The 14,334-nt window shown below is 34.9% G+C and overlaps 1 protein-coding gene across 1 annotated transcript; it reads left to right on the top strand.

Annotated features, from left to right (window-relative positions):
* The first annotated feature begins 2,951 nt into the window (after positions 1-2,951).
* Positions 2,952-11,536, top strand: LOC125679657 (SOSS complex subunit B2-like). Its single transcript, XM_048919067.2, has 7 exons — positions 2,952-3,268; positions 3,357-3,496; positions 3,805-3,943; positions 6,053-6,124; positions 6,809-6,878; positions 7,239-7,350; positions 10,277-11,536. Exons 2-7 carry the CDS (start codon positions 3,415-3,417, stop codon positions 10,459-10,461), a joined length of 660 nt encoding a protein of 219 aa, XP_048775024.1. The 5' UTR covers positions 2,952-3,268; positions 3,357-3,414; the 3' UTR covers positions 10,462-11,536.
* The last annotated feature ends 2,798 nt before the right edge of the window (positions 11,537-14,334 follow it).

The raw sequence follows: 14,334 nt of genomic DNA, 5'->3' as shown, positions 1-14,334 counted from the left end.
TCATAACTACATACGTGCGATGATTTAATAGCGTTTTTACGAGATGAAAAAAAAAAATTGTAATTCGGACCATATAGCTTTAACATTTGTTTGACAGTACCATTAAATCAAAATTCACAAAAGGATTATGCACAAAGGGATTAATTTTGTCATTGAAATCCCCCAAAAGGTTTAAGAGGAGTTGCGAAGACAATTTACTTGCATTTAATAAATCAATTTCCAAGGGATGTAACTCCTTTAACAATAGTGGGACAGCATTCCCCTTGTAATATGCTCATCTCCACATTGTGATCTTTCTTTGTACCAAGTTTCATGAAAATCCCCCAAAGGGTTTAGGAGGAGTTGTGAAGACAAAGTATAGGAAAAAATAAATAAATCAAAGAGCCGTAACTCCTTTAAAAAAACATTGGACAGCATTCCCCTTGCAGTATACACACCTGTATATTGTGATCTTTCTTTGTACCGAAATTCATTAAAATTCCCAAAGGGTTTAGGAGAAGTTGCGAAGACAAAGTATTTTGAATAGAACAAATTAAGTCCAAGGGCCACAACTCCTTTAAAAAACATTGAACAGCATTCCCCTTGCAGTATGCACACCTCCACATTGTGATCTTTCTTTGTACCGAAATTCATTAAAATCCCCAAAAGGGTTTAGGAGAAGTTGCGAAGACAAAGTATTTTGAATAGAACAAATTAAGTCCAAGGGCCACAACCCCTTAAAAAAAAACCATTGGACAACATTCCCCTTCCAGTATGCACACCCCCACATTGTGATCTTTCTTTGCACCAAGTTTTATAAAAAAAAAAAAAAAAACCTTAAAGGGTTTAGGGGGAGTTGCGATTACAAAGTTAAAGGGACAGACGGACGACAGTGGTATCATAATACGCTCGCATTTTTATGCGGGCGTATAAAAATTCAGAAAACTATTTGACCTACTTTTAGCCCTTAAGTAGGTCATGATGCACCAATCAAGTTGAAATATGAACTGATTATGTATTTCTCTGAGAGGGATGTTCTGACAAAAATTCAGGGCAATACCTGCATCCATAACGAAAAAAAAATCTGGAAAACAAAAACAAAGTTTTTCTTCCAAGTGATACTACGACCTTGACCTTTGACCTTGAGGAACAATAGACACCCTCCACTTGGCATAAGGTGCATGTTTGACAGTCCTATCCCCAACGGTTCGGTCTGTATCCTGCCTACAGGGTTTACCTACTAAGTGATACTACGACCGGGATCTTAGCTTCGCACCAGTCCGCCCAACGTAGCATAGATCGCTATATAAAGGTTTTATGTATAGCGACAATGTCAATATCATTATAGAAGATCTGATTCTAATGCTTTTAATGGTTTTTACCAATGCTTAATTTCGCTAATGTTTGTTTTGTTTATCTACCAGTAAATCTAAATAAATGTGACAAATCATCTCGTCTTTGTCTTTCACATATCATGTTTGTAAGAGTCATGTTGCGAATGTATCATTATACGATATAAAAACAACAACATACAAAATAGGTACAGCTATCAAAGTAGTTGTATTCTCTGCATGTGTATCTCATTTTGAGTTGAATTATATAAAGTGGTGTCTGAGAAGACAGATCTGAGTTGATTGATGATATAAGCATAATTTTGAAAACGGAAGGAATTCCAGTGACGTAATATGTTAATTATTAATTAAAAAGGAGTGACACCAAGGACACACGTATCCCATCAGAATTGGATTGATCACGAGATGACGTAGAGTTCGGACGTGTTTTCTGTGGGAGACATTTCTTCGGGAGACATTCTTTGTAATTTTATGTGTAAAATTTAACAGACAGGGTCCTAGGTAGTCCTAGTCACAGGCACCTGAAGCGTGTATATGAGTACCTCATAAGTGGTAATCTCTAAAACTTACAGAAGGTACAGACTGACCATCCAGAACGACTTATGAGGGTGATCAGTGGGGAAATAACATATTTTGGATACATTTTTGGTTCTGTATAAAATAATTTTATTTTAGAGGGGAGGAGGGGTATGTACATAAGATTCATACAAGCTATCCACACTTCAGGTGCCTGTGGTCCTAGTGTGTTTAAGAAAGGATTCTTAAAAGATTTGGCGTTACATGAAACACTTGTATGTGAGTACCTGTTCACCTCCGCCAACTGGTTCTGGCTCTGGGACACCATACTAAAACAATGAAAATAATTTCTTCAATAAGTTCTACAATACCTAATTTCATCTCTTCCAAGAAAACCACACATACTCAAACTAGCTGAAGAACTGTGGCTCTCTGAAAAATATTTTGACGGAACAGATATTAAATTTATGAGACAGCAACACAAGAATACAACGATATCAGGTCTCAACCGTGCGCAGCTTTTTGTGCGCCGTAAATCGAAGGTTTTAATCAGGGGTTGATCTGTAGCTCTCTGTTATATCAAAATATTTTTTTTCAGAGAGCTACAGTTCTGCAGCTAGGTACTGTGATGGTGTGGGGGTGGTGCGGATTAGCCCAAATGAGAGAAAATCAAAGCAAAAAAGGGGAACCTGCTCAGAGCATGTTTTGTGCACCAGCACCAGCTGTATTTATAGATTGCATGTAATTTAGGGTAATAATTTATTAACTACACTAATATGAAATACAAGTATCGACATAAAAGGGAAATATGATTTTTCATTAGTCTGTCATAATCTGACTTTGATGTATACCCCCTATCCACATGTTTCAGAACCAAAGAAACTGTCCCCTGCCACCTTAGTTGAGCAACTTCAAATGAGTAAATGTCAAAATCATAAAAAAGGGCATATTTTTCATTGATGATTAAACAATATCACAAATCGGCATTTTCTAATTCAAACATAAGAAACACTGTATTTATTTCACAAATCAAAATGACTGCCATCGGCCCCTGTTATAGATCTAGTTCTTCTTTAGATATATGTTGGATCCGCCGCTGTGCTTTTTTTTTTTTTTTTATTTACAAGAGTTACTGTTCGTTGTAAGTCGCTTAACGCACGAGTAGAACTACTAGAAGGGCTAGCTTATAAAAGAAGAGAAAATAGGCTGTAATAATCCTATATCAACGATACACTCCACACACATAAAGATAGGAATTCCCTATAAACGTTTCAAGAACAAAACCGAAGAAAAATCCTGAAACTGAAGAAGAAGGGAGGAAGACAAGGTGGACATGACCTTAACATTGAGAACGAGGGCTTGCCAGATGATCTGAAACAGCCGTCAACAGACCGTTTAGAAGAGATTATTCGTGATATCTTGTAAGCAGAAGAACTCCAGAAGCTCTCAGAAAGATTTCTTTCACATTGGATAACAGTTTAATGCCGTTTTTCTTTTTTATTGTTTTAGGTTCCTTTAGTACCCTCTCGTGAGCCTCGTTTTGTACAGTTGCGTCCAAAAGAGAAGAATGGGAGAGCAATTCGTCAGCATAAAAGATGTAAAACCAGGACAAAAGAACATAAATATCATGTTTATTGTTTTGGATATTGGTATATTTACATCATTTTATATTTAAAGAGAATTATTGTAGTGTAATTATGAATTTACAAGTTTAAAATAGCGTTTTTGAAAAGAACTTAATAGAGACTTAATAATTCATTTAAATTAAATTTATATTTTCTTAAAAGTTAGAAAGCATACGATATTGATAATATAAATTTTACCTATTATTAATTTTCAAAATATTTAAAAAAAAAAAGAAAATGTTTTGTCTATGAATTTTTTTTTTATTGATGGTAATTTTTTTTTAATTTGTCTGAATTTTTTTTGCTACTTTCTGATCACTAATTTTTTTAAGGTGCTCCAACGAGAACACGAGATGGTCATGATGTAAGGTCTGTTAAGGTGGCAGACAAAACTGGAAGTATCAACATCTCAATATGGGATGAAACGGGGGACCTTCTACAGACGGGGGACATTTGCCGCCTTACAAAAGGGTATACTATCAATTTAGTGTATATTTCTCTCTAAATATTTGTATATATATTCTTTATTAGTTTTAGTGTGTTTTTTCACCACTTATTTGATATGGGCAAAGTGACATGAAATTCTACATTAATACAATTATATTTTCCTCCTAGTATTATGCACCTTCTTTTCTTTTAAATATTGATCGGAGTTGGAAATAATTTCGAAGGATAGATTAATTGAAGTTTTTGGATATTAATCTTTTTCGTTTGATTATCAATTAATATCGGCATGTTTGGGATACACAATGAAGTCAATATTTTTGGTATCTTTCATAATTTTCATACCAAAGAAATCTAGAGAATCAAAATTATGTTAATCATTTAATGGGGATTATATAAGAATTTCTAGCTAGCCTGAACAAATTATTTGCAGAGCTGTTGTCACACCCCCAACATCATCTATGATTAGCAGGTTGAATTTTTTTTAAGATTGTGAAATTAATGCGACAAGATTCAAACTGGATGATTCATTACAACCAATCGGGATTCTGATCGTGCTTTTATCCGGTGTCCTTTATATGAGAGTGATCTGACAGGTTAAAGTTAAGTAGTTGAAAATTTTAAGAGGTCCAACTCCAAGAATCGCAAATGATTTGATTGAGGTGCTGTATCTGATCTACATTCTTGGATGTTCCTCATTAAGAAGGAATAACACACCAGAGAAATTTGATATGGATGAAAAGTGGAGGATATGTACAATAATATTTTGACTTTGAAAACTTTCAAATTTACTTCATTTAGACAACTGAAAAATGCAGTTTTAGTAGAAAGTAATCTGGAAAATTTTTCAAACTACTGCTGGACCCGGAACAAACAATCCACAGATCAGCACATTAACATACTGAGCTACTCAGCTATGCAGTCATTTGAAATGTATATACAAATATTGCAGAGATTTGTATTTTCATTCATGTTTTTAAAGGAAATTGACCATTAGGTTGATGTAGATTAGTGCTCCTCTTTAACCGTGTCTTGTCTAACTGGGGCACCTGTGGATACACACAACCCTGTGTCTCTTCTTCCACAAATTTTACCTTACCCTGCCAGTTCTGTTGCTTTCTGAGATGAAATCTGGGGGGTGGGGGGAGGAGGCTAAGTAGTACATGTTTTATGTGTCAGATGGATATTGTGTAGTCCGACACTTTGATGAACCGTGGAATAGTAACAGGTGATAATTAATGGGCCGGTCGCAAAACATTTCAACTTGACCACTCATCCAGAAATGTAGGTCAGATGCATCATACAATTTTATGAATGGCAGTGAGTAACATGATTTATGATGAATCACTCATAAAAGTTTAAACCACATGTATACATGTAGAAAATTCAGTTACTGAGCAATGGTCCTGTTGAAAAAATTCAAACTGATCCAGAAAATGTAGGTCAATTGCAGCATCTGAATATTAGTAGCTGTAGTTGTGTGCATCCATAAAAGTGTCACTTTGTTGTAAAACTTAAAACTCTGTTTATATATAATGAAGTAATATTATTGGCAGTAATTGAGATAGATTACTTGTATACTGTACTTGATAAATGAATGGGTAGTGTTTCGCATGGAGAACGATATTATTTCAGATGAGTGAGGAACCTTTTATGCTCCCCTTGTAAAAAGGGGAGTATATTGATTGCACCTCTCGATATGTTGGTCAGTCAGTAGATCCCATGTTGTCCACTCAGTACCTTAAAAATCCTTTGCTTGACAGACGGCAATCTTTTTATACTGGTTTCCCCTAAATAGTAGATGAACTTGATTGATTTTGAGGTCACATGATCAAGGGTGAATCTACTCTGGAGATCAGAAGATATTGTGCATTCAATATCTTGTTAACCCTTTGTTTGATGGACATCTGGACATCAGAAGATATTGTCCATTCAATATCTTGTTAACCCTTTGTTTGATGGACATCTGGACATCAGAAGATATTGTCCATTCAATATCTTGTGAACCCTTTGTTTGATGGACATCAAACTTGGCACACTATCATTACAGACATTTTAAATTCAAAATTGACCCTTTCAATATTGCCACATGGGGCACATTTATGTTTCTAAAACATGTTCTTGCTTTCATTGAAGGTATTCAAATGTCTGGAAGAGTTGTCTAACTTTATATACAGGAAAATCAGGGGAGGTCATCAAAGTTGGAGAGTATGTATCAGTTGATCAGTGTTTAGTGACTGTGTACTGAATGTAAAATTATTTAATGTTTCGTTCAGTGTTTACAGAATGCGATATTATTTCATGTTTTTGTCAATATTAACAGAATGCGATATTATTTTATGTTTTGGTCAATATTTACAGAATGCGATATTATTTCATGTTTTGGTCAATATTTACATAATGCGATCTGTTTACAGAAAAGTTTTGATCAGCGTTTAATGGATTTTCAATTGCATTTCAGCATATATATTTTCAACATTAACAAATAAATATTAATTGAATTAGAAGGAATAATGTCGAGGGAAAAGAATTTTGCCTGTCTTCTTTTCCTCTTTCAAAGAACATTTTTGCACACTATAAGTCTTAAAGTCTATAACATAGTAAGAAACCACATGGTTGCATATCATAAAAGTTTTATTTATTAATTTCACAACATTTATGATGAAATATACATGTACCGATTAACTTCAGATTTTTGTATGATGAAAAAAATACTTCACTTTGCATAATGTTATTTTAGCATGTTTACGTTTATTAGTAAGTTGCCACTATAACCACAGAATAAAGTTAGTTGACCATGAAATACAATATCAGATTTATGTAGAGTCTGATAATATACCTGACAGAGATGCGGTTACCATTGTGAGTTCAGGCTGATTTTCATTGTTTCAGGTTTTGTATGCAGTTTTCAGAGACCCCAAATATGAGTGAACCAAAGCCCGAATATACAAACAACCCCAAGGTAGGTGGGTCTGGTGTCAGTTAGTTTTGGTTCAGTGACTCAACAAATTATTAACGTGAATTCTCCATGTTCTGTGAAAAAAATTGAGTGGGGGTAGGGGTTCTCCATGTTCGGAGAGATTTGAGTGGGGGGGGGGGGGTGTCTCTATGTTCTGAAAGGTTTGAGGGGGGGGGGGGGTCTCCATGTTCTATGAGAAAATTGGGTGGTGGGTTGGGGCATTCTCCATGTTCTGAGAGATTTGGGGTGAGGTAGGGAAATAGCAGTTGACACAATAAGAGTGATTTTTACATGTTGTATGGTTTTGCCTAGATAAATTTTCTTTAAAGATGATAAAAGCACATGCACTTTTTGAAATTACAGTCTGACCAGACAGGACAAAGAAAATCGCCAACAGAATCAAATGATGGAAAAACCCCACCTGGAGCCCCTCAAGGAAACCCGCCAGGAGGACGGCCCCAGGGTGATGGTACAGGTAGGGGGAGGGAGGTGTTATGTAAAATGTATTATATGTAAATGTTGATGATGGCAGGTTTGAACTGAGAGTCTGAATGAAATCAGTCTTGTCTCTACTAATATGACCCTTTGACTTGCAATACAATGACATGAACATTGCAGCAGTAGAATTATATGTATTGATTTATTTGCTACAGTAATTGCATTCTGTTGATATGTTTTCAGTATACCAAACAGTGGATACCTTGTTTTGTGTATTGAATAATTAACAACTGGTGCTCCACGAAATTCAATGACCCTCTAACTTCCTTGCATGTAAAGTAGTTTTGGTTTCATGTGTAAAATTGCTTTCATTGGTCACCCTGTGTGATAATCCGACATATAAAATGTGTCTGTCTGTCCGTCCGTCTGTAGGCATATGTCAGGTACATACACATTTAGTAGGGCCCTGATGCAGTGTGTGAAACTTAACTTTCTGTACTACAGACAATTGGTCTACCACATTTCATATTTTATAGACCAGACTGATTTACTATAGACCAACAACAGCTTAAAAAATACTAATTTACTATAGACCAACAACAGCTTAAAAAATACTGACTGATATACTATAGACCAACAACAGCTTAAAAAATACTGATTTACCATAGACCAACAACAGCTTAAAAAGTACTAATTTTTATAATTCATGTCTTTCATAACTTGAAACAGATTTAATGCTTATTTTTTATATGCATAGATCATTTACAACACTAAACCTTTATTCTTTAAAGATATTTCTAAAGCCAAATTTGTATAAATAGTGGTGCAAAAAATAATTGAACTTGTAATAGAATGTTTCAAAATGTGTAATTGTCCCTAAGACTGCATTCTATAGACAAATGGGTCTTAAAGAGCATGTATTCCTCTCACTAAAGACAGGACAAATTTTCTGTAGATTTTGTCTACTGTTAATTTCACACACTGCTGATAAAACCGTACTTGTCTGTTCTAATAGTTTTATATTGTAACTTGTATTTAGACAACTGTCTTCAGAGAGGATGTACATTGTACAGCGATGGGTAGATATGTGTCTTCTGTCTATCAGAGAGGATGTACATTGTACAGCGATGGGTAGATATGTGTCTTCTGTCTATCAGAGAGGATGTACACTGTACAGCGATGGGTAGATATGTGTCTTCTGTCTATCAGAGAGGATGTACATTGTACAGCGATGGGTAGATATGTGTCTTCTGTCTATCAGAGAGGATGTACTTTGTACAGCGATGGGTAGATATGTGTCTTTTGTCTATCAGAGAGGATGTACACTGTACAGCGATGGGAAGATATGTGTCTTCTGTCTATCTGTACTGTTCTCCCTTACGCTTTCTCAGATTGAATTGAAACTTACTGTGTTTTTTCTGGGTAGAAAACTACATATCTTGCGGTGTCCTTTCTTGCTTCTCTTTTGTTGCAGTTCACCCAGTGTTTCCCAGTTTAAGTTTACAATGTTATGCCCCTTTATATGAAAGTGGATTGTACACATGTATGTGGAGATTATATGGTGTTTTGAACACTCCCTTCTCACAGTTTTAAATGAAGAATCTTGCCATTTCACAGTATTTGTAAAGGTACTGAAGATGTGCATATTGCTTGGAATTTGATAATTTTCTTAAACTTATTTGAAATCTGTAGATTGTTGCACTCAGTCAATTTTTGTGCAATTTCTTTATAGAATTGTAGATTGTAAATGTTATCTGGTTTGTCTATAATTAACTCTGTTGAAGGTTTGTAAGCTAGAATCACATCATGTCACACAATGTTCATGTTATAGGGTACTGAAGATCTTCTAATTGCTTGGAATTTTCTTTTCTTTGAATTTCATGGAAATTAGGGTTGCTGAATTAGTGCAGTTTTGGAAAAAAAAAATTGTAGTTTCATTTTTACTTAGGGAACATGGTATGTCCTTCTAATTTCTCTCAGTTTGTATTGAAGATGTAGAAGGTACTATGGATTTTGGCAGCTTGTCAAGAGTTATGTCTCTTTGACAATTTCCTTGTTTGTTATTCTTTGGAAGTATTTGCATAAAACTTTGCTATATCAAATATTATTAATTTTGGACCTACACACTCAACTTTAAAATTACTTAAAAATATAGATCCCTATTGATAGATATGGGAATATTTTGTTTTCTTCAATTTTAACATTGCAAATTTGAAATTGATACTATCCACATGCATCTCTAGATTAAGAACAAATCTAATGTGAGGCTAGCATGTTCTAATATTTAAGGTTATGAACTATCCTTGCAAAATTTTGATTTTCAAAAAAAAAAAACCCACTGTCATCGTGTATTGATTGAATAATTTATTACGACAATAAAAAAACTAAAATCAAAATAACTGGCAACTGATATGGAAAGATATATGAAATATTGTTAACAGAAAATCAAATTTCATTATTTTTTCATTTTCATTTCCTACTCTAATCAAATGAAATTACTTTATGTTTTTTTGTGTTTTTAAACCTAAAATTTAGAAAATGCTTACCTGAACTCCTAAGAGCAAAGTTGCAAGATAAACAAAATAGAATATTGATATACAGTCAAACCTCGTTATCTCGAACTCGATTGGACCAAGAAAAGAATTTATTTGAGATATCCAAGGATTCGAGATATCGAGGGTATACCTAAAGAATAAGTGGTTGGGACTTTCGAATCCATTTGACATATGCATGTTGTTCAATATATCAGTGTGTGAGATACTGAAGTTCAACTGTAAAAGTGACATATTGTCTCAAATATGGGAAGAGAGTGCATCCTGTGCTCATTTGGATATCAATCACATGATGTATTTTAAATCAGTCGCCATATATTCTACATGTATATGTGTAAGCATGACACATTGTAATGAAGTATCAGATTTTCACCTGTTCTTCTCTTTGAATTTTTCTAAAAATAACAACAGGAAATCCTGCAGGGTACCCTAACAACCACGCACCTCGACCTGGCATGATGCCAAACCAGGGTCATCCACAGATGCAGTCCCGCCCTCCAATGATGCCCGGACTCCGCCCTCCCCAACAGAACTACCACCCACATGGCTTACAGACTGTGAATGGACGTCCCTCAAACAGAGGAATGAGAAGATGACCCACTCTACAGACAACTTAATAACAGTTTATATAATTCAGCTTTTGCCCCACTCCCAACCGTAACAGTTAAATCAAAGAAGATGTAACAAAAGAGCATAATAACTAATCGGCCAATCAAATTGGTTCCTCTGTTACGTTTTAAGGTGCTACCCCAGGTTACTGGCCCCTGCATGAAGCAAAGCTTCTGCATTTTGGGATTTCCAATGATATGCTTAAGTTTTAAGGAGAGACTGCTATAATGCTTTAATTAATCGTTATAAAGTACAATTCGTTCATTGTGTACATATTGTGTTCAGAAGTTTTCAGTTGAGTTGCATCATGCATACATTGTACAACACTGCATTTCACAAGATTACTACATTTTCCTACATTTTCTACATTTCAAAAAATGCTCAAATAATGAGTTCATGATAACAGCAGTAGTCTGTATAAAATTAAATATCATAAAATCAGCTGGGTGTGTCATCATCATTTTTGCCATTAAACATCAATATTGTCGATAAACAAAGCCCTTGAAATATTTGACTTGTGCATGGGAATAATGTGCTGCAGGCTGAAAGCTTAACAGAACAAAGTAGCCATTAGTGCAGTGGACAAGTTCATACTGATATAAAGTTTTATATAATGCAGGCATTGGTAAATTTATTTTGTAGTTCAGGTTATATTGTACAACCTTTTGAGTAGAAACCAAATTAAAACAGAGTAGAGTCAAAATTAAATTTGAGTAGAAACCAAATTAAATCCAAGTTCTGACTTCATCTTTCCAACACCTCAGAGACACAGTAGGTCATCGGAATGGTCATTTTTGGTCGTAGGTAATTTTATTGTAATAGTTGAGTTTTTAAATGGTGTTGGCAGAATCGTGTGTTTAGTATCGGTTATACACACTGGATTTAAAATGTTAAGTACCCCCCCCCCCCCCTCCCCCCACACACACACCGCCTCCATCAACTACCTGCCTCGCTGCCAAGGTTGGTGTTTTACTTAGCGAGACACACTACGCCCGGCCCGTGTTTGGATATAATTATCTCAGTAACCATGTTATATGACCTCCAATAAAATTTTGATCATAACTGTTAAGTTCAACTCTCAAAATACACTTTTCCATAGAAAAAGAAGAAAAATGGAAAAGATGAAGAAAAGAAAGAAAGGGAGAAGAATTTGTCTTGGTCATTTTATGTTGTAGAGCTATGCTACATGTATATGTTGTTTCATATATATATATATATATATATATATATATATCTTTTAAAAAGGGATAGTAAAGGTCATTTTGATCAATGGTTTTTTTTTTTAAAGATTTGAAATGAGTCCAAATAACAGGTGCTGGTAATTTTCTGTTGATAATAACCATTTTATGCACTATCTGCATCTTCAATTCCGTCTTCTGAATTTTGCTTCCTGGACAAAAATAAGTTGGTTCCTTGTGGAACTTTTGATGAACATTCAATCATTTCAAAGTTGATCAATATCATTCATTTATCTATTTTATGATATTAGAAGGGGATAATATGATTTGGGGTGAGAAATTCACCAAACTGAGCTATACTATCTCTTTAAAAATGAAGCATTTTACATCTTATTAAACAAACGCATTGCTTGTCTAATCATCGCAGTCCAAGGGGTTCCGATCCCAACTCGACTGTAGCGTTCGAATCGGAAACCCTTGGTTGCAGAGACATGTTCGAGTGTGATTACATGTATAAATAAAGGTTGTCGGCGGCTCGGTACCAGTTTGGCCCATGCAGGTTTCGGCCAATTTCAAGTTGGGTCTTTGATTTTAAGTAGTTTTCATTAAACTTTTGAGACAAATGAAATTTTGTATATTGATTGGATTCGATATATTTTAAATGCAAAGTCATCGGAAATATAATAAACCTGTACATAGTACATTGTTTAGTGATATATGAAAATGATATCAAAGATCCCTGTAAGAAAGCAGTGAACCTGCAGACACTAAACTAATTAATTCAGTATCATAAGATGGTAACATAAAGATAGTAAAAATAGCAAATATTCCTTACCAGGTAAAAATGGTGTAAAGACAAAGCGAGGCTACTAATTCTGACTGGTAAACAAATTCACAAAATGGCTTTGAAAATTCAAATGTTAGATGCAACTTTAATGGGCTAAAACTTCTGTCGACCAATCTTCAAAGTACATGTACCGAAAACTAGATATACTACTGCCAATGTTCAAAATGCACAAATGTGACGAAAGTTATTTAAAAATCCATGTACAGTAAGCTAGGTCTGGTAATGAACCCATACTGTAGAAGGGAAGAAGAAAATCTTTAAAATGTCGTTTGTTTCTAATTTAAATCGGTAACAATTTATGTCGATGCCATCATTGCATGGCTGTGTTTATATTACGAGAAGGCGACAAATTGAAATATCTGAGTGTACCAATTCTGGAGACCGTGTGCTGACTTGCTCTTTACCCCTGAAGACAATTTTGTGATCTCGACTCTAGATCTGACTATTGGTTTCAAAATAACCACAGTTGTGTGTGGTAAAGAATACAACAATACAGGTTATGTTAGATTATGTATTTCTTAAAAAAAATGCTTTATGCAGAAATTTTAAAGTCCTGTGCACGCCGACTTTTTGAAACAGTTGCTTCGTTAATCAGAGTGTAAAAAGTTGTATTGTTAAATATTTATATTTGCAGTGTTTCAGTGATAGTTATTTTCTCATGAACGCACTGCAGTTGTAAACAATGGGTGTAGAAATACAGAACTACTTACTGAATATAATGCGTCTAATTTGACGACTGGGAATTCTGACAGAAATGAACTAGACTGTTAATATAAGAATTAAATTTTAGTTTTAGTCACCCGAGTAAGCTTACCAAACTCTCGGCATTTAGAAGTGAGAATCGCGTTTTTTTCTCTTCCGGAAGTGACTTTAAAAACGGAGGTCCCATGTAGCGGTAGGCACGTTAGAAAACTGCTAAGACCGTAAGCTCTAAACATTGGTACCTGTAGTTCAGTCGTGTGATTAGCGGAAAAATTATACTCTACATTTTCGATACCACGAAGTAAAATCCGTGTATCAATAATAGATAATTCGTGTTAATTTTATAAATATTATGATGATTGTATCATTATTATATATAATTACATGTATAATACTGAAATGAACACGGACATGCGTCCTTGATCACTCGCCCAACATCAACACTATTTTGCCATTTATACCTTTCTGGAACACCGGTTGTTTTCATTCGGAGTACCTCGGAGTTTTTCCGCTTGGAAACGGACGACCTTTGCAAAGAAATGGAGAATCGAACAGTTAGAAAGATGCAACAGAGGAAATCACCAATGGTCTTGGTTGGCTTCTAAACGTCCTCCAAGTCATAGGAAACTTTGAATTAATAACATTGTAAACAACATCCATCAGCTCCATTTTCTCAACTTAAAGGCTCATTTACATGTACCATTAACGGAAATGTAACGATGAAAAGGTGAATATAACGATGAGTAATCAATTTCATAACTCCGATAGGGAATACAAAGTTGAGAGTTGGACAAACACAGACTCCTAGATATACCAGAGGTGGGATCAGGTGCCTAGGAGGAGTAAGCATCCCCTGTCGACCGGTCACACCCGCCGTAAGCCCTATAAGTTGGTCAGGTAAACAGTTATCCGCAGTCAAAATCAGTGTGCCAAGAACGGCCTAACAATCGGTGTGAAACGCATCACACAACATTTGACTCGATGATGGGTTGTATTCATTTGGCAAACTAGATTGTTTTAACGACCATTAAAGCGAGACTGTTGAAAGCCCTGTAACATCAAATTGTTTGTCATTTATAACGAATTTTTACGTAAGTAGTGAGATGAAACTATGAAGAATTGAAACAATTTAT

Source organism: Ostrea edulis, chromosome 2, assembly GCF_947568905.1.
Source record: "Ostrea edulis chromosome 2, xbOstEdul1.1, whole genome shotgun sequence".
In the NCBI taxonomy this organism is placed as follows: domain Eukaryota; kingdom Metazoa; phylum Mollusca; class Bivalvia; order Ostreida; family Ostreidae; genus Ostrea; species Ostrea edulis.
Note: the sequence above shows the minus strand (reverse complement) of the source record. Positions and strands in the feature narration are given on the sequence as shown.

Excerpts from the sequence above, each read along its gene's own strand:
- LOC125679657 (XM_048919067.2), top strand. The coding sequence starts at position 3,415 with ATGGGAGAGCAATTCGTCAGCATAAAAGATGTAAAACCAGGACAAAAG. Across the intron at positions 3,497-3,804 it reads GTTTATTGTTTTGGATATTG|GTGCTCCAACGAGAACACGA; the intron begins GTATATTTACAT and ends AATTTTTTTAAG. Across the intron at positions 6,879-7,238 it reads AATATACAAACAACCCCAAG|TCTGACCAGACAGGACAAAG; the intron begins GTAGGTGGGTCT and ends TTGAAATTACAG.